The sequence below is a fragment of the Ascidia mentula genome, chromosome 4 (assembly GCF_947561715.1).
Source record: "Ascidia mentula chromosome 4, kaAscMent1.1, whole genome shotgun sequence".
NCBI lineage: Eukaryota > Metazoa > Chordata > Ascidiacea > Phlebobranchia > Ascidiidae > Ascidia > Ascidia mentula.
In genome coordinates this window covers 5,904,761-5,925,201 of record NC_138569.1, presented here as the reverse complement: position 1 = coordinate 5,925,201, position 20,441 = coordinate 5,904,761, and the positions used below count along the sequence as shown (strand labels likewise).

The window sequence follows — 20,441 nt, the reverse complement described above, 5'->3', positions numbered from 1 at the left end:
AGATACTGTTAGTATCTAACTTTCAGGCTTATATTCGTATGAAGTAAGCTTACTATTTGTTGAGAAATACTTGCAACTTGCCTCAAGAATTCTTTTCTGCTACTCAGTTGTAGACTAAAGACCATATACTGTGTCTCTGCAAATTGCAAAGCAATTTAACGCAGGATGTGATCACTGCGCATCGTATTTTTCTATTGTTTGACTTGATTGTCTCTTGTGATGCAACCTGTCAGATAGTTGCGCCTGGTATAAAGTGGTACAGACGTACAGGGCTGGCGCGTTCATTAGACAAACAAGGCACCGACTTAAAGGGCAACGATGCACTCACCCCAGGAGGTGCATAAATTGTATTTTTGTTGACTGTTTATACTTAACTGTTATCAACTGCAAGCGGTGCACAAATAGCGGTACAAAACGAAATATTGTCACTGCTAAAGATAATGGTATTGCAACAATAGGCGAACGTTTGATAATATAAGCAATGAAGCAACCAACATGCCAATCCCGCACAAGGGGTGTGATAACATTTATCGGCTATGGGATCTTTCGCCAAACGAAAATGCATGGCAAGCTCCGAAAGTCAAAGATAATCAATAATAAATATGACCAAATTTACTGCAACTTGCGTTGACAAAGTTTTTGTTCAACTGTAACGCTGTGCAGCTTTACAACGCTTTCCAATGAAGTGACCAATTCTTATGTTGGAAATTCTCATTTCGACACTGCCCAAGACTTATGGCACACAACAAGATATAAACTGTTTATCGGATTTCCTTCTATTTTATGGTTCAACATGATATACCCTTATTTTGATTTAGCGTTTCTAATGAAGGGATTATGGTGATGGAAGTGCGTAATATATTGGAGGTTATATTGTTTCTGTTTTCTTGGCTTTGGTTCTTGATAAGGCAAGAAAAATATATAGTTTTGTCAAATGCAACAAAAAGCGCTAAAATAAGAGACACTCACCTTTCATGATGTATTATCTCATCTCCACTGGATCATAGCTCGTGTGTCGAAACGAGGAAATTGCGTTTTGTGGATACTTGAAAACACAAAAGATCTTGCCAAGGTAACCACCGACGAACGGCGAAAGCACAATTTTAATTGCCTTCTTCAAACACGAGAATTTTTTTACAATTGATGACATCATTGTTCAACCTAATTTAATTTTATTTATCTGTTTTCTCCAACACATTTTCATCAACATTCTTAGTCTTGTGCTGGCAGTCTTGTGATTCTAGAAATACAACACTTTGGTTATGAGTTTGTGGCATTTTTTGGCTTGTCGCATGTTCTTATTTTCAGGTTGCCGTATCACTTAGTATACGAGTTGCGCTGGCTTATGTGGTCTCCATTCTATCTCAATATAGTTGGGAGATCGAAATGTATTTTTCCAAGTATTGCGATCCGCAAATTCAACAAAATGTATTGGCTACTGCAATTTTGGTGTACAAGTACTTGGCTCAGCACATAATCTTCATGTCATCCTAAGGTGATACAAAATAGATACAATACAGTTGATGATTTTGAAAGTGAGAATACGTCAGGTAAACTGTTGCGGATGAAAAAAGCAAAAACAGATCGACAGTAATGATCCTGCGGCACACAATATGAACTATAATATTTTTTATTCCAATATCAGTTTCAAACTAAGTTTTCTTTTGCAATGTATTAGTTAGTACATGAATTTATGTCTGCAGCAAAACCTTGTCGATACAGTTCCGTGCTTTGAAACATAATCCACTCAAACATAATCGCAAAGCTTAAACTGAGGCTCAAAATGTGCTGGTGAAGTTTGCGTCATCTATTATTACTCACCAGATCAAGTCAACGTTTCCGTATGTTTTAGGTCATACAGTTATTGGTAGAGTAAGATATTACGTTACCACCAAAGTCATATATAAAAGGTAAATGTCATAGCGGTATATAAAAAGGTAATGTTTTCTCAACGTCTGTACCTTTTGTACTTGATTGTTTTAATATTTTCGAACCGTTTCACAACTGACAAAAACCTTTTTTCCTCCATTCCTCGTATTCTTGCAAAATTAAAGGTGTATCTGGCATTCTAAATGTTGAAAAACACTGTTGGACCTTGACCTTAAAAGACGTATCAATAACACTATGTAATACAAATGACATTTTATTTTCATATTTCATTTAAAACCGATGAGGTCAACTGTCTATTAAAATGATCAATTAAATATAAAATAAAAATGACGAAATTTTAAGGAGAAGAGCGTTGATATTTTTAGCAAGATAATATGTTCCAACAACAAAAAACAAAAGGGAAACATAAAATCAAGGTTGGCCAGGAGTAAAAAGTAAATACGCTGCATTTTCGATGCTGAAATTTGCATTATTTCAGAAACTTTGCTCGATTTTGTATGATGTGGATCAGATGCTGACCGTTTTCGGAGGTGATTACTTCTATAAATTTGTCTATTTTAAGCCCGACTCATCCGTCCAAAAACGCAATATCACTAGTATTGAACGAAAAACTAAGCACGCAATTCCAAAATTTGCAGATTTCATAGATAGAAGCATGGCATGGTAACCCTTGATATATGCCATATAATGCTAATACATTTATGTTCTATTGGCATCTGACGTCAACACCTCTACCACGGACTGCTTATTATGGACTCTACAAAAATACAGATTATGAGATGTAGATAAACATTTCAAACTTAAATTAAATTGTCGAGAGAAACAGTGACTATTAAAATGTTATCATGTTGGACGCCCATTGACTGCGGTTTTGCGCTGAACAAGTTTCCATGCAAGTGCAAATATTGAACGATTTTCACGTCTAAATACGCAATATCACCAATAATCCATATTAAATAAAAAATAAGAACAAAAATTCAAAATTTGTAGGTTTCTTAGATATAAACATGGTTTGGTAACCCTGAATATACGCCACATAATGCTAATACAATTCCGTTCTATTGGCATTTGACGACACCCCTCTACCACGGACTGCTTATGGACTCTACAAGAATACATATTATCAGCTGTAGATAAACATTTTGAATTTGAATTTAAATGACGCGATAAACTTCAAAATGTTATCATCTTGTATTGTGAGTGACTGAGGTTTGGCGCAGAATATAAGTTTCGATGCAAGTGCAAACACTGACCTATTTACACACACGTACATGTTACTTACCTTTGGCAAATAGCATCCTCCAGCATTCGCTTTCATATATTTAAACACTTCATTTAATGGTTTTGGACCAGGACCCCATTCATTATTTTCATCCACCAAGGGCTCGTTTAATTCGCGTTTTTGTTTTCTTCGGATAGTTCGAAATTCATTGAGATCGTTGGAAAACTTCTCCCGTCCGTATTCGTCCACCTTTCTCCAGAGTGTTCGATTAAAATAATCATATAGTGCTATATCCTGCGACAGAGCAGTTCAGAATTATTTAAAGAATTATGTCAATTGCACCTATGTGTGTCTTTATTTCACGAATTTTTAGTAACGGTTTTCACCAAAATTTCTTGGTTAAACCGGATATCATACACATTTCGTTTTGTTGCAGGAATACCAGAAGACGTTTTAGTTTTTTGAGAGATACAGAGGTATTACCGACAATCTTTTTCAATAAACCACTATTAATTTGTGTCAAAATGCACTTACGATATTATCAAGTTTCTCAAACGATTTTCTGTATTCTTTGGAAGAGAATGAATAGTGGCTGTTGTGCAAAGGTTTTTTCTCCTTCATTAGGAGATCTTCCCAATCCATACACAGAAGGTCCTGACTCAAAACACTACTGGTAAAAACCATAAAAACCAAAACCAACAGGTTTGACACGGCGGTCATACAGAAATGTATTAGTTTCAAAAATTACCTTTAGCAAAACCAAAGATTCGTCCATATATTCCATAACAAGAACTAAATCCATATTTCTGTCAATTTCATGGATTTGGTTTTTGATTTCCTTGTTATCTGTTAGCATTGGGTCCATGCCAAGGTCGTGGGCTTGATAGTTTCGAAATCTTAGCAACAGAAAGTAGTTTGTGTATTGAGTACCAAGGATTTTTCTTATTAGTGTAGACTTGAAGCAAAATAGTGAGTTAAAAATTGCTGTACAAAATAAATAATTTTATATGGGTTTTTGTGAAATGCCCTTTCTTGACAATATGTTTGTTTTTTTTGCCAGTATGGTTTACTCTTAATTTATTGCTTTAGCATTTTACTTAAAAAAGGATTGTTCCAAATTACTTCAATCACCTGAAATACCACGGTATTGAGTCGTTTAACAGTTCAGCACATTTCAAAACAAACTGATTGACATCCATTCGTGTACCGTTAGCCACATAAGTTATTGGCATGCCGAAACAATTGCTTTTATAGACCATTTTCTTCCCATAATAATTGTAAGCTGATTGGAACTGGGCCCATGGCTCCCGGACTATTGAAATGTACCTTCAAAAAAATAACCCAGGTTTACTTTGGTGTTTCCAAAGAAGAAAAATGCTAATTGAAACTGGGCCCCCGGCTCTCGAACAACAGAAATATATTTGTCAACAATTACATCCTACTTTTAACAATTCGCTTTTGAAACAATTTATTAAATTGCATTGAATCTGCTTATTTGGCGAATCGTGACAGGCCTTTTTTTACACTCCACAACCCTATAGCGCCACGCTTCTCAACCACCCTCAAGCAATGACTTATTTGTTGGCGCCTGAAGAAACATTGCCACAAAACTGCCACAATATCAGATTACTATAACCTTATATTACAACACATTTACGAAAATGAATGCAGACCAAAATTTTAATGACGCATTGTAACAAGTTCCACCTCGTTTTGGGATCGAAACATTTTCTCATCTCCACTGGATCAAACCTCGTGTGTCGAAACGAAGCAATTGCGTCTTTGGGATACTTGAAATCACAACGGAACTTGCCTGGGTAACCGCCGACGTATGGGACAGGCACAGGCACAGTTTCAGTTGCTTTCTTTAAGATATAAAAAAAGTTTGGTACTCAACGGATTGACGATTGACCGAAAGTTAACACAAAGCGGAAATCTGTGTGTTGTTGCTAGTCAACCAGCTAGCCCTGTGCCACTGTCACCAGCTGCACTGATGAGACCTTATAGATCGAAACAGCGTGTACATTTGTATGCAGCTTTCATGTTGCAACTACGTCTTTATCTAACCAACCTCCGTTCCATTGGTTTGTTTGTTCCAATACCTTTCCAGCAGTTTTCTCATTGTTGTGCTGGAAGTCTTGTGGGTCTTGATATATACCAGGTTGGTTACAGGTTTACTGCATTTGTTGCTTTCCTGCATGTCCTCACTCTTAGCTTGCCTTAATTCTGCATCATCCTTGCGTGGTGCTGAAATCGGATGGTCTGGCATCCACTAAAATTTCGAAAAGTTTGTTAATCCTGGCAAAGCAAAACAATTTCATTTGGCGTTTACTCCCATATGTTCTTACGGCATATTCGAACAAAATACAAGAGACAAACCTGTTGGATAGTTGGAAAACGAGATAACGTCATGTATGTCGTTGTCACTGTGATGAGGACAATCGTTAAGGCAAGCCTGCAGTTCATGTTAGTCACTGGCATTTCGACTGTAACGAATAATAGATAGAACATGAAGATACTGTTAGTATCTAACTTTCACGCTAATATTCGCATGAAGTAAGCATACTATTTGTTGAGAAAAACTTGCAACTTGCCTCAAGAATTCTTTTCTGCTACTCAGTTGTAGACCAAAGACCATATACTGTGTCTCTGCAAATTGTAAAGCAATTTAATGCAAAGTTCGCATCATATTTTCCTATTGTTTGACATGATTGTTAGTTGCTGTGTCTCTGTAAACTGTAACGCAATTCAATGCAGGATGTGATAATTGCGCATCATATTTTCCTATTGCGGTATTTGTGCCTGCTATAAAGTGATACAAACGTACAGGGCTGGCGCGTCCATCAGGCAAACAAAGCAACGACTTAACGGGTAACGATGCACACACCTAATAGGATGGGGCATAAATTATCTTTTTGTTGATCGTTTACTTAACTATATTATCAACTACCAGCGCTGCACAAATGGCCCTACATCACGAAATAATGCAACTACTAAAGATAATGATGTTGCAAACTAAGCAACCAGCATGCCAACCCCGCACAGGGGTTTCATAACATGCATATAGGCTACGTCATTTTTTATTGCCAAATGAAAACGCCTGTCAAGCTCCGAAAGTCAAACAAAACCCTTCATAAATATGATCAAAGTTACTGCAATTTGAAATGAAAAGTTTCTGCCCAACTGTAATGTTGTGCAGCTCTACAGCGATTTCCTATGACATGAACAATTCGTATGGAAACTACTCATTGCGACACTGTCCAAGACTTATGGCGCACAACAGGATGTGAACTGTTTATCGGATTTCCTTCTATGGAATCGTACAACATGATATAGTTTTGTCAAATGCAACAAAAGGCGCCAAAATAAGAGACACTCACCTGTCATGAAGTATTATCTCATCTCCACTGGATCATAGCTCGTATGTCGAAACGAGGAAATTGCGTTTTGTGGATACTTGAAAACACAACAGATTGTGCCAGGGTAATCACCGACGAACGTCGCAGGCATACTTTTAGTTGCATTGTTTAAAAACGAGAATTTTTTTTTACGATTGGCCGCCACTAATTCTATTTGTCTGTTTTCCCCAAAATCTTTCCACAGCAAATTTCTTATTGTTCTGTCTTGTGGTTGATGACATACACCACGTTGGTTATGGATTTGCTGCATACCTTGGCTTGTCGCATGTTCTGTTTTCAGCTTGTCATATCACTTTGTTATGCGAGTAGCCCTGGCTTATGTGGTCTCCATTGTATCTCAAAATAGTTGGGAGATCGAAATGTATTTTTCCTCGTATTTCGATCCGCAAATTTAACAAAATGTATTGGCTACTGCAATTTTGTTGTGCAAGTACTTCGCTTAGCACATAATGTGTATGTCATCCCAAGGTTATACAAAATAGATAAAATACAAACGCGTTGAAGACTTTGAAAGTGAGAATACGTCAGGTAAACTGTTGCGGATTAAAAAAGCACGCTCGCTAGTGAAAGGTCAAAGTTTTTCTTTGATATTAACATTTCAACAGTAATGACCATACAGCAGAGAGTATGGACTATCATATTTTTTGTTCCAAAATCAGTTTCAAATAAGTTTTCTTTTACAATGTTTGCGCATTTTTTCAATGAATATTTTATTTTATATGTGTACATAAATTTATGTCTGTAGCAAAACCTTGTCGCTACACTTTCGTGCTTTGAAACATAATCCACTCAAACATAATCGCAAAGCTTAAACTGAGGCTCAAAATGTGCTGGTGAAGTTTACGTCATCTATTATTACTCACCAGCTCAAGTCAACGTTTCCGTATGTTTTAGGTCATACAGTTATTGGTAGAGTAAGATATTTCGTTACCACCAAAGTCATTTATAAAAGGTAAATGTCATAGCGGTATATAAAAAAGTAATGTTTTCTCAACGTCTATACATTTTGTTTTAATATTTTCGAACCGTTTCACAACCGACTAAAACCTTTTTTCCTCCATTCCTCGTATTCATGCACAATAAAGTAGTATCTGGCATTCTAAATGTTGTAAAACACAGTTCGACCTTGATCTTAAAAACGGTATCAATAACACTATGTAATGCAAATGACATTTTATTCTCATATTTTATTTAAAACCGATGAGGCCAACCGTGTTTATTAAAATGATCAATCAAATATAAATAAAAAAAATGAAATTTTCAGGAGAATAGCGATGATTTTTTTAGTAAGATAATATGATCCAACATCAAAAAACAAAAGGGAAACATAAAATCAAGGTTGGCCAGGAGTAAAAAGTAAATACGCTGCATTTTCTATGCTTGATGCGGATTAGATGCTAAACTTTTTTTGGAGGTGATAACTGCTGTAAATTTGACTATTTTGAGCCTACTCATCCGTCTACATACGCGATATCACCAATAATCCATATTCAATAAAAAAGTAAGTACAAAAATCTAAAATTTGCAGGTTTATTGGACATAAACATGGTTTGGTAACCCTGGATATACGCCACTTAATGCTAATACAATTCCGTTCTATTGGCATTTGACGACACCCCTCTACCACGGACTGCTTATGGTCTCTACAAGAATACATATTATCAGCTGTAGATAAACATTTTGAATTTGAATTTAAATGACACGATAAACTTCAAAATGTTATCATCTTGTATTGTGAGTGACTGAGGTTTGGCGCAGAATATAAGTTTCGATGCAAGTGCAAACACTGACCTATTTACACACACGTACATGTTACTTACCTTTGGCAAATAGCATCCTCCAGCATTCGCTTTCATATATTTAAACACTTCATTTAATGGTTTTGGACCAGGACCCCATTCATTATTTTCATCCACCAAGGGCTCCTTTATGTCGCGTTTTTGTTTTCTTCGGATAGTTCGAAATTCATTGAGATCGTTGGAAAACTTCTCCCGTCCGTATTCGTCCACCTTTCTCCAAAGGGTTCGATTGAAATGATCATACAGTGCTATATCCTGCGACAGAGCAGTTCAGAATTCATTAAAGGATTCTGTCAATTGCACCCATGTGTGTCTTTATTTTACGAATTTCTAGTAACGGTTTTCACTAAAATTTCTTGGTTAAACGGGATGTCATACACATTTCGTTTTGATGCAGGAATACCAGAAGACGTTTCTAGTTTCTTGAGAGATACAGAGGTATTACCGACAGTCTTTTTCAATAAACCACTATTAATTTGTGTCAAAATGCACTTACGATATTATCAAGTTTCTCAAACGATTTTCTGTATTCTTTGGAAGAGAATGAATAGTGGCTGTTGTGCAAAGGTTTCTTTTCCTTCATTAGGAGATCTTCCCAATCCATACACAGAAGGTCCTGACTCAAAAAACTACTGGTAAAAGCCAAGGACAGCATTTTCAGGTTTTAACACGGCGGTCATACAGAAATGTATTAATTTCTAAAATTACCTTTAGCAAAACCAAAGATTCATCCATATATTCCATAACAAGAACTAAATCCATATTTCTGTCAATTTCATGGATTTGGTTTTTGATTTCCTTGTTATCAGTTAGCATTGGGTCCATGCCAAGGTCGTGAGCTTGGTAGTTTCGAAATCTTAACGATAAAATGTAGTTTTTTTCTGCACAAACTGAAAAAATTTAAATTACTTCGGACATAAATCAAAGACTTCATATAATAGGGATTCCCCGTGTCATGATTTGCTTTCGTTTATTTACTTATTTATGCTTGGCTGCGGAATGCATTTTGTTCAAAGATGTTTTTTTTTCAAAATTAGTTATCAGGCGGAACAAATCCACACTTTTATTGTTGTAACAGATCAATTTCGACAAAAAAAACTATAATTTTGGAAAAATCCCTTCTACCTGAAATACCATGGTATTGAGTCGTTTAGGAGTTGAGCACATTTCAACACAAAACTGTTGACGCCCATGGACTGGCCATTGGCTACATAGGTGATCGGCATTCCAAAACATTTTATTCCTTTGACCATTCTTTTAGCATAATAATTGTAAGCTGATTGAAACTGTGACCATGGCTCTCGAACTATAGAAATGTACCTGTGTAAAAAAAGGACATGTCAAGAGGAATGTAACATCGATTTACTTCACATAATTATATGAAAAATATATGAAAAATTACATAAAAAATAATCCCTTATACTGCGTTTACCGTTATACAACTCATTTAACAGAACTCTCGAACGACAGAAATGTGCTTGGTACAAAATGATGTCAGTGATTAAACCTAACGAAACAAAATCACGTGTTTATCCCAAGTTTCATTATGCAAAATGGTTTCTTGCACAAGCGTTTTTTCGAACAAGTTGTACCATGTCAACGAAAAATTCAAAAAAGCATTAGCGCAATATGTTTCACCTCGTTTCGGGTTTAAAACATTTTCTCATCTCCACTGGATCAAACCTCGTGTGTCGAAACGAAGCAATTGCGTCTTTGGGATACTTGAAATCACAACGGAATTTGCCAGGGTAACCACCGACGTATGATGCAGCCAATACTTTGGTTGCTTTCTAAAGATTAATCAAAAGGGTAATATATTAAACAGGTTATTTTCATCCAAACCAACCTCCGTTATATTGACTTGCTTCTTCCAAAACTTTTGCAGCATGCTGCTTATTGTTGTGCTGGCAGTCTTGTGGGTCTTGACATATACCAGGTTTATTACGGGTTCTCCGCATTTCTTAGCTTGTCGCGTGTTCTCACTGCAAAATTGCCACATTTCTTTAGCGTTGGTGCGCGATTCTGATGAGGGATAATCTGGCATCCACTAACAATTTGATAATGTTGTCAATGTTTAGTCCAGCTTGTAATCCTGTATGCCCCGTAGGCTTATTACAACAAAACACAGGAGACAAACCTGTTGATCAATTGGAAAATGAGATGACGTCAAGTAAGTCATTGTGACTGCGATGAGCAAAATTGTTAAGGCAAACATGCAGTTCTTCTTTGTCACTGGCATCTCGACTGTAACAAATAACATGTAGAATATGAAGATTTTGTTTAGTATTCCACCCTTAGTATTCCGTCCTATCACGCCGAAAGTGTAATTTGTTTCGGAAAAAAACTTTATGCTCGTCCACTGTAGTTGAAATACCGCTAGATCTTTAACATTCCACTAGTTTCTATTCCATGCAGTTTATGACAATTTTTAACAAAAAAAACACCTTCAGCATGTTAGGGGGGTTAAACAGAAACTTAAAATGAGGCGTTTATTTATTCTTAGAATCAACTTGCTATATTGGTTCACCTGGATCTTGAAAACGCTGCTGTCGTAGAATTGATTTGTCTACTTTGGTGCTTCTGATGATTGACCAAGAGCGATAGTTACAAGCCCATTAATAGTTCTTCAAAAGAAAGTACGTTTTCCCTACAATAAAAGTGTATCCATGCTATCAGGTATATTTGTACCCCCAGACGACTGAAACGTTTTCTTGACGTGCAAAATTGAGCCGCAGTAATGCTGATCTAAAACTTCCAAGGGACTATTTACTATAAACAACCTAACATTATTTGTTGTTGCAATGATTCCACAGATATAAATCTAACTTGGACAATAAAGTCCAAAGGCTGTGCACTATTGGCGGTTTTGCCGCTATGAGGTTATATTCGCATAAGATAATCCTAGCATATAGCAACAAATTCTAGCGATTTTTCTCAAGAATTACTTTGTTGCCATGCTGTTACAACCTACTACGTTCTCGTAAATCATTAATCCTTGAATAAATACACAAACAGAGTTACACACAGGGTGTGATTAGTGCGCCCTACCATGCAGTAGTTCTCCTATTGTTTGACATGATTGTCTATTGCCGACAGGGCTTTTCCGGTATACAGTGATTGGGTAGTGATTGTATAGATACTGGGATCAGCAACGCTATCAGCAAAGCTACAACAATCAATAAACGTTAACAATAATCATGTAGTGTAAGGCTCTCGAAATTGTCAGTTCTTCTTTGACACTCTTTTATGTTACACAAGCAAGTATGTTGACTCCCAATATTTCCTTCTTTGGGTGGTTGTGCATTTGCAGAATTGTAAAAGTGTAACACAGCAATATTCATCAAGTAAAATCGAAAATAAATATTGCAATTAATTGCAATGAAAGATTTGAAACTGTTTAAATTGCATACAGATGGCCACTGTTTCGACCTATAAGCAGTGGTGGGATTCAGCCGGTTCGTATCGTTTCTATAGAACCGTCTCACGAAATTTTATGAGATCAGCGAACCGGTTAGCATTACTGTTTACTGTCAATGGATTTTTGCATCTTAGAACCCGCTGAAAAATATGACTTTTGTGATAGAACCGGCTGACAAAAAATTTGAATCCCAGCCCTGCCTATAAGGTCTCATCAGTGGAGCTGGTGTGACTATCAGACGACTTTGCTGACCAAACGCCCAAGATTTGAAACGTTTCCAAAAGGAGGTGCGTTTTTGCCTATCTTGCGTTTTAAAATTATACCATACCCGCATTAACATGTTGGATGATTTTTACACCCATGTTTTGCAGAGATTTGCCAACAAGCATTTTAAAATCACCTAACGAGCAAACTTGCCTTGCTCGGCAAATGAGCTCAAAAACGACTAATCTGAGGTCAACGGTTTGTGGGATAAACTAACAGTTGTAGCGGCGTAATGGCAATTGCGTCACACGCGAGAAGGTAAATCTAAATATTTTGATTTAAAGTAAACGCCTTTATTTTCTCATCGGTGGCAAATAGCAATCTCCAGAATTCGCTTTCATATATTCAAACAATTCTTTACTCCATTCGCTGTCAGGATTTAGTTTTTCAGGCTCGTTTTCATCGTTCACAGGTTCCTTTATATCGCGCTTTCGTTTTCTTCGTAAAGCTCGAAATTCATTGAGATCGTTGGAAAACTTCTCCCGTCCGTATTCGTCCACCTTTCTCCAGAGGGTTTGATTGAAATGATCGTGTAACAATATATCCTGCAATAAATGCGTTGTTTTGTATTCCAAGTTAAATTCTAAATGAGTCAATAAAAATTATCAAGTGTATTTTATTTTCAAACGTAAAAGAGCAAAATCCAAAACCCAATGTCCGGGTACAGACAGGCTGTATATTCGCTGACGGAATCTTAGTTTGTTTCATCATCAGGTGGCGAAGTTTATATTTGTAAATACAGTAATTGATAAATATATCGGCGTTTTACCAATTATGAAAGATCGCACATTTTAGACGGAATCTACATTTATTGAAACAACAATTTTAAGTTTATATTATTTCTGACGCGAAACCAATGTTTAATTAACTTACGATGTTACTTATCTTCACAAATGCTGTTCTGTGCAACAACTCATATTTGCTGCTATTCTTAAGAAATGTATCCTCTATTACGAGATGCTTCCAATCCATGCACAGAAGTTGCTAAGGTAGAAAAGTGCATTGTAGCAGACTACTTTGAAATCAATGCTATTATTATCAAGAGCTTGAAACATATCATACAGTTAAAGCATGTATGTAATACTGCTTTTTTATCACAAATTAAGCATTTGTTATTGTGTGTCAAACTGTTTTTGCAACTAGTTAATAGTTTCATGGATTTTTACCTTAAGCAAAACTAGAGATTCGTCCAAATATTCCATAACAAGGACTAAATCCATATTTCTATCAATCTTCTGAATTTGTTTTTTTATTTCATTTTTGTCAGTTAACATTGGGTCCATGCCAAGGTCGTGAGCTTGATAGTTTCGAAATCTAAAAAATACATAGGAGTTTTTCCAAATTTATTAAATAAACGTTAACACAGGTAGCAAAATAATCTTCCACCGACTTTTTTTTTAAAGACGAAAATGAAGTGAAAACTGAAGTAAATTTAATGCAGCTGTTTTCATCACCTGAAATACCACGGAATTGAGTCGTTTAGGAGTTCAGCACATTTCAAAACAAAACTGTTGACGTCCAGTTGCTGGCCATTAGCTACATAGGTGATCGGCATTCCGACACAGCTGCGTTTATATACCATTTCCTTTCGGTAATAATTGTAAGCTGATTGAAACTGGGCCCACGGCTCCCGGACTATTGAAATGTACCTTTGAGAAAAGAACTCAGGTTTACTTTGTTGTTTCTCTTCCATATAATTAGGAGATTATAATCTTAATCTTAAGCACTCAGCGTTATTTACAACTATGAAGAAAAGTCGATTTCGCATACATAAGCATTCCGCAGTATCTGCGAATAAGAAAACACAGAAAGCTCATTTAAATGCATCATTTACTAAACCTTTCTGTGGTTCATACTTAAAGGAGCTGAGGATGATTATATGCGAAATGGACATTTCAACTGTAACAAACTACCAGATCTCAATCAGAAAGATTTTGTTTCAAGCAATTTAACATTCCCAATGTACATGCAAAAACTTTTAATTTTCCATGCTCAATTTTCTTATGTTTTATGCAATGTGTCTTCGCCTGACATAATTTCACACAGACCGATAGTTTGTGACGAAATACTCGTATAACAATGCATTGTAGATTGTCAATTAGCATTATTGTTTTTTTCCCAATGACCTTGCATGTGGGAATGACAATTTCAGGGCGTAGTACTGGTGATTGTGCATTTATATTTTGTAGGTTTAGGTTCTTAATTACGTATGCAGAGAATGTGCATTGGAAAGATATGTTAGGGGAGGCCGGGGATACCTCGGACATGGGGATACCTCGGACCAGGTATTTTACGTCACAATTAGATATTGTTAAGACACTTTTACAAAAGCTTCATGTCTCCATCAAATGTTAACAGGAACTTTGGAATTAAATCATGTCTGCTTAGAAAATTATAATCGAAAAAGACAATTTATCAGTGAAACCAAATTTTTCAATTTGTATGTGTAAGGCTATATATCAGTCACAGTTATTCAAAATGTAGTAATTTTGGGTTGATTGCATATTAAAATATGTATTCTTGGGTAGGCCAATGATGATTTTGTGTAACCTTTAAAAATTACGGCCATATTTTGATAATTTCTATGTCCTCACGTTGTCGGGGATACTTCGGACATCATGGCAAGAAATCGCGAGAAGACAACACTTTCATGAAATGACTTTTATGGGTTTTATGAAAACTTATTTTTAGTGAGCTGAAACGAACGAAAAACCTTTTGTTTTTTGAGCAATGCTTTACTGGTTACAACAAAACAAAATTTAAGAATGTGGTTCATAATTTAAAAAAAAATATGAGCAATTTTCCCAAAACCGTCCGAGCGACCCCAGGTCTCCCCTAAATGGCGCACCTTGTTCGAGAATCGAAACATTTCCTCATCTCCACTGGATCAAACCTCGTGTGTCGAAACGAAGCAATTGCGTCTTTGGGATACTTGAAATCACAACGGAATTTGCCAGGGTAACCACCGACGAACGGCGTAGGCACACCTTTAGTTGCATTCTTCAAAAACGAGAATTTTGAATTTTTGACGTTTGACGACACCATTGTTCAACCTACCTTCGTTTTATTTATCTGTTTTTTCCAAAACTTTTCCAGCAACATTCTTAGTGTTGTGCTGGCAGTCTTGTGGGTCTTGACATACACCACGTTGGTTATAGGTTTGTTGCATTTCTTAGCTTGTCGCGTGTTCTTGTTGTCAGTTTGCCATATCACTTTGGGTACGAGTGACGCTGGCTTATGTGGTCTCCATTGTATCTTAATATAGTTAGGAGATCGAAATGTATTTTTCCTCGTGTTTTCGTTTCGCAATTTCAAGAAATCTATTGGCTACCGGACTCGGCAAATAATCTTTTTTGCCATCCCAAGGTTATACAAAATACTTAAAATACAAACCTGTTCATGACTTTCAAAGTGAGAATACGTCAGGTAAACTGTTGCGAATGTAAAAAGAACACTCGCTAGCGCAAGATTTAAGTTTTTCTTTGATACTAACATTTCAACAGTAATAAACCCACTGCACAAAGTGTGGACTATGATATTATCTGTTTCAAAAAAAGATTCTCACTAAGTTTTCTTTTGTAACTTTCAGAACAGTATCACACTTTATAACGCAGTTTTTCATTACATTTCAATTTTTTCATCAACTTGGTCTGCAATCCTGTCCAAACCTTTAAAATCACGCGCCAAAGAAGTTGTTTAGATGAAAATGTAACGTAAATCATAATAAACCTTTAAATAGGAAAGCTAAAGCTAATATGCTATTGATTATAGCAGGCAGAAGAGAACACAAAAACACCACGCAACATGCCGCAGGCGAGTCACGTAAAATTAACATGTTGGTCCGGTTTAATTCGCCAAAAGTTCTACACAATTGCAACATCAAATCTAAATTGCTAAGTTTCGAAACACTATACATCGAGTACTACAAACCATCACAGAACGTAGATGGCACCTTCAAACCCCTATACCTGTTTAACATTTAGGTCCGCACTGCAGCCTGACACATCGCAATGGTGACGTCGCTGCTGTGCTGTCGATGCTGCTGTCACGTGACTCGCCTCCAACATGTTGCTTGGTGTTGTTGTGGTCCCTTCTGCCTGCTGAGTCCCTTTTTACCTTGACGCTTTGCTACATGCAGTTCATTCTAGTACTGATGATGAACCCAGTCAGAGTTCCAAACGTCTACTAACTATGATCAATAGCATATTAGATTTGGCTTTCCTATTTAAATTAATTAACTGCAAGTATTTTGCACCCAAATAATAAACCTTCTAGATACAGTTTCGTGCTTTGAAACATATTTCAGTCAAAAATCATCAAAAATCTTACAACTCTAACACCAACTGTGCTGGTGAAGTTTGCGTCATCTATTATTACTCACCAGCTTATAACGACCCAGCCTACACGAAAACTCGAAAAAAAGGAACTTATTTTATATGGATTTGGACTAAGAATAACTTGGCAAGGATAGAAACATCTTACTCAGGACCCTCACAACTCGAGTTTCGTCGTGTCAAGCAGAAGATAAGACACACTTTTTTCTTCTGTAATCAGGAATTGTATCGTTGAAGAGAAATGACGTAAAGATATAATGAAAAGATGGGTGCCGTGGTAAGTTTGTGATGTATTTACTGAGTTTGTTTACCGAAGCCACCACCTGCGCTATTAGACAACGTAATAGAATTTATATTCCTTATTGTCACAAACCAATTGCTATAGGAGGCATCGATTAAATTCCAATAAAATTGATTGGATTGTTTGCAGAAGCAAACCTGTTTCATAGAAAATTTGATGTCATCTTTACGTGGCGTTTTAAACACAGCAGTGCGCATATCTGCGGCAAAAAATCGGCATGGCAGTTAGATAATTTTGGAAAAACAGTTGTTTTTTAAACAAATACCGAAGAATCGTCATAAAATTTAATATAGCCATTTAAAGATTTTAACAAGATTTCGAATATACAGAATCTTCTATTTGTCTAAACTTATGTCTTCAGCAGAACAAAGGAAAAAATGAATCGAACTAATCACAGCCTTTATATAAACTGCGCTGTGCCTGTGTTTTGTTCATCAGCAGCTTTAAACGATTGCTACCACACAGTGTTATTGGATTGCCAGCATTGTAGGTAAGTAAGCCTTTGTTCTCTTTGCTTTCAGTTGACATTTACATATTTTATCAAAAATCGTCACTGGATTTGGATGGCATAGAAACCGCGTTTATTTCGTTCTCGGCCTAGTTGTACGGCAGACAAATATCACCACTGTCCATAACGAGTCGAGACACAATTACCACATGTTTCAGCACTTCTGCAGCGGTAGTTTTGCTTTCCTGTCTTGCATTTCTGGGTGTAGCAGTGATCCTCTCCAATGTGTTGGTTGTGGTGTCGGTTTATTACACGAAAACACGAGAAAGAAGAAAACTAGATTACGTAAAAGCTTCCTTGGCCCTGTGTGACGTCATAAACGGTAAGTTGGGGTCTAGTCTGGAGCAAAAATACAAATAAAGCAACATTGTTTTTGTACAGGCTGCGATGTGTTGTTGGTAAGCTTCAGGTATGGAATAATCTTTATACAAAAATCTTTTGCTGAGATGCATAAAATTGAACAGCGCTCAGTGGGCACCGCGGAATCGACAATAGGAGGCGTAGTTTGTTTTTCTGCATACACTCTTTCAGTTTATCACTTGTTGTATATGAGTGTTCAGAGATTCGCGGCCATCAAGTTCCCTTTCAGATATAAGAGGACGTCTGTTCGAACAGTGGTTGTGCACTTGTGTGTGCTTTGGGTCGCGTCCGTCGTTTTCTCAATGTGGCCAGGTAAATCACGACTTGAGTGTTTTGTGTTTCCTTACAACATAACCACATGTTTATTAACCACGTACTGTCTTCATACATTAAAAAATAATTCTACGTTTCAGTGTATGTATTCCGAAACTTTGAGTGGCAAATATATGGAATGGCGTTTCAGTTTTATCCGCCGTTATCGTCAGCTACATTCTTATCACACTCCCGCCCTCTACTTTTATTTTCATCGATGCTTTTCTGCGTGTTTCCGTATGTTGTTGTGGTAAGCAAAATATGCAACGCATAGCATGGTCGCCAGCTGTTTAATATTGCTGAATATGAACATGATTTTGGTGAAACGACTTAACTCAAGAATATAAAACGATTCTCTAGTTTCATGAAACTTTTTGGTCTGGCAATGGTCTTGTAGTGATCTAGTATAATACCTGTTTCGGTTTGTTAAATAGTACAACACATATTTTATTTAGATATGTGTATTCTTGCAGCAGATAAAGTTGGTAAAAGTTTGAAAAGGCTTGTTGTAAACAAACTAAAGTTAATATTACTGCTCGGGGGCAAAACATGTTAAGAAAGTTAAAACGATATCTAGTGATAATGTTAACATTAATATGAAATATATGGAGTGAAATACGTGTGGCCTAACTATCCGAAAAATATATGGAGCTTTGTTTATTGCCGGCATTACAAAAATGTCATGGGCCTAATATGCAATCTAAACTTATGAAAACATTTTGTAGACGACGCTTACCTTCTGGTCAGCCCAAATTGCATGGAGGCAGAGACAGAAATCTATTCGTTTAAGTAACCCCACAAAAGCTCAAAATTTGGACAGGGAATTGCAAATGATTAAAATGACTTCGTTCATTTTGCTTGGCTCAACTTTGTGTATAAGTAAGGATTATAAGATGAAATAAAACTGTTGTTTGTAACAGTATGTATTTTTGCAGTTCCGTTTTTTGCCCAACTTGTGTGCACGTGGTTTAACTTGATTCCATGCGAAAAAATATCTCTGTCCTATTTCATTACTTACACCTCATCAATTTCTAATGGGTAAGGACATGGTTTCAGGACAACAAGCTATTTTTATGCGATATTTGTGACAGAAAAACTGTTAACGATAAAAGTACTTTTGCAGGTTGATAAACGTCGTGGTGTACAGCGTGTACGACCCAGTGTTCCGCAGGGCTGTGATGTCAATTTGGAACAAAACCTGTGTGTGAAGAAAAGGCAACTTCCATTTAAAAGTAGTTTTTTTTTAGCTGAAAAGGCATTAAAGAACTTACAGAAACGTGCAGTTACCTTCCGCATCAATTATGACACGTACAAATTAATTCTCTAAAGATGCCAGCAAAAATATTCACCAAAATTTATTCTGATGGGACGTATTTGTTTGTTGCAAATAACAAATCAATACAAGGAGTAAACTTTCAACGGCAAGGCGTATTTAACTTGTGAGGTCGTCTATGCTTTTTTACCTAATTTCAACCGACATGGAGATTGTACAATTTTCTAATGACGTTGCAAAGTATTCAGTTTTAAGATATTGATTTGAAAAAATCGTACCGTACTTTTAACAGTGATATTTAATTACCAGTTAGCAAAATCTGTAAATGAACATATAAAACATTGCACAACAACAAACACTTTCTGTTCATACATGGTGGCTTGAAAATGATATCACTTTTATGCAGTAATTGTATTTTCTGTGCAAAACTTTGTGTATTTTACTCACCATAAGCTGAATATAAATAGACATCATAAAAATTATTTGTAGAAATACATAACTGTCCCAAGAAAAGACTGTAGCTGCAAAATGTAAACACATATGTGCAGTTTTTGTGCGAATTAATGTGTTGAATATGTTTTCCAAGGCTATAGCCCGGGTTGTACAGGAAATAAATTTTTAGCATACCTTCTATCGAAAATATCTCGAGAGTGATCGATTTAATTTCCTAATTTGATTGTTCTGTAAACAGAATGAAAACCGTATTTCGAAAGCAATCATTATACAATGGACCTTTAAATAGGGTAGTAGGCGCGTGCGACCAGCATTGGAGGGCAGATGTTAAAGACTACAATAAGTATAACATGTATTAGAACTTTAGAGAGAAACTGTAGTTCGTATTTCGTATGAATTTTTGTTAAAATACATACTGCTGTAGGACAATAAAACAATGAATGAAACAAATTACAGTCTTTATATAAACTGCGCTGTGCCTGCTTTTTGTTCGTCTGCAGCTTTAACCGATTGCTGCCACACAGCGTTATTGGATTGTCAGCATTGCAGGTAAGTAAACATGTGACGTTACTTTTGTTCGTGGTTAATTTGGATGTTGGTTAATAAACTTATTATGCCATACAGAAACTCATACTACAATTTGTAACACGGGTATATTCGGTCAAGTTCAGAGGCAGACAAAATGTCCAGCATTTTAACTACACCAAAAAAATTATAGCATAAAAAGTTGCCAAAACATGTCTTATTTGTTTTTCAGCACTTCTTCTGCAGTAGTTTTGCTTTCCTGTCTTGCATTTCTGGGTGTAGCAGTGATCCTCTCCAATGTATTGGTTGTGGTCTCGGTTTTTTACACGAAAACACGAGAAAGAAGAAAACTAGATTACGTAA

At 36.3% G+C, this 20,441-nt stretch overlaps 3 protein-coding genes across 3 annotated transcripts; all 3 read right to left on the bottom strand.

Moving 5' to 3' along the window:
• Nucleotides 1-1,172: 1,172 nt before the first annotated feature.
• On the bottom strand, nt 1,173-6,499 carry LOC145897877 (galactosylceramide sulfotransferase-like). The gene is made up of 10 exons (XM_082986330.1): nt 6,493-6,499; nt 5,492-5,598; nt 5,184-5,384; nt 4,820-4,977; nt 4,244-4,438; nt 3,861-4,008; nt 3,647-3,766; nt 3,173-3,406; nt 2,016-2,100; nt 1,173-1,240 (listed from the first exon to the last, which is right to left on the bottom strand). Exons 1-10 carry the CDS (start codon nt 6,497-6,499, stop codon nt 1,173-1,175), a joined length of 1,323 nt encoding a protein of 440 aa, XP_082842456.1.
• A 1,666-nt stretch (nt 6,500-8,165) lies between these two features.
• Nucleotides 8,166-10,509, bottom strand: LOC145897876 (galactosylceramide sulfotransferase-like). Its single transcript, XM_082986329.1, has 8 exons — nt 10,468-10,509; nt 10,173-10,377; nt 9,969-10,116; nt 9,456-9,650; nt 9,039-9,186; nt 8,827-8,946; nt 8,352-8,585; nt 8,166-8,174 (listed from the first exon to the last, which is right to left on the bottom strand). The coding sequence occupies exons 1-8, from the start codon at nt 10,507-10,509 to the stop codon at nt 8,166-8,168; spliced, it is 1,101 nt and encodes a 366-aa protein (XP_082842455.1).
• A 1,796-nt stretch (nt 10,510-12,305) lies between these two features.
• Nucleotides 12,306-15,529, bottom strand: LOC145897875 (galactosylceramide sulfotransferase-like). The gene is made up of 7 exons (XM_082986328.1): nt 15,406-15,529; nt 15,070-15,267; nt 14,861-15,012; nt 13,467-13,661; nt 13,179-13,326; nt 12,886-12,996; nt 12,306-12,557 (listed from the first exon to the last, which is right to left on the bottom strand). The coding sequence occupies exons 1-7, from the start codon at nt 15,505-15,507 to the stop codon at nt 12,306-12,308; spliced, it is 1,158 nt and encodes a 385-aa protein (XP_082842454.1). The 5' UTR covers nt 15,508-15,529.
• Between the last annotated feature and the right edge of the window lie 4,912 nt (nt 15,530-20,441).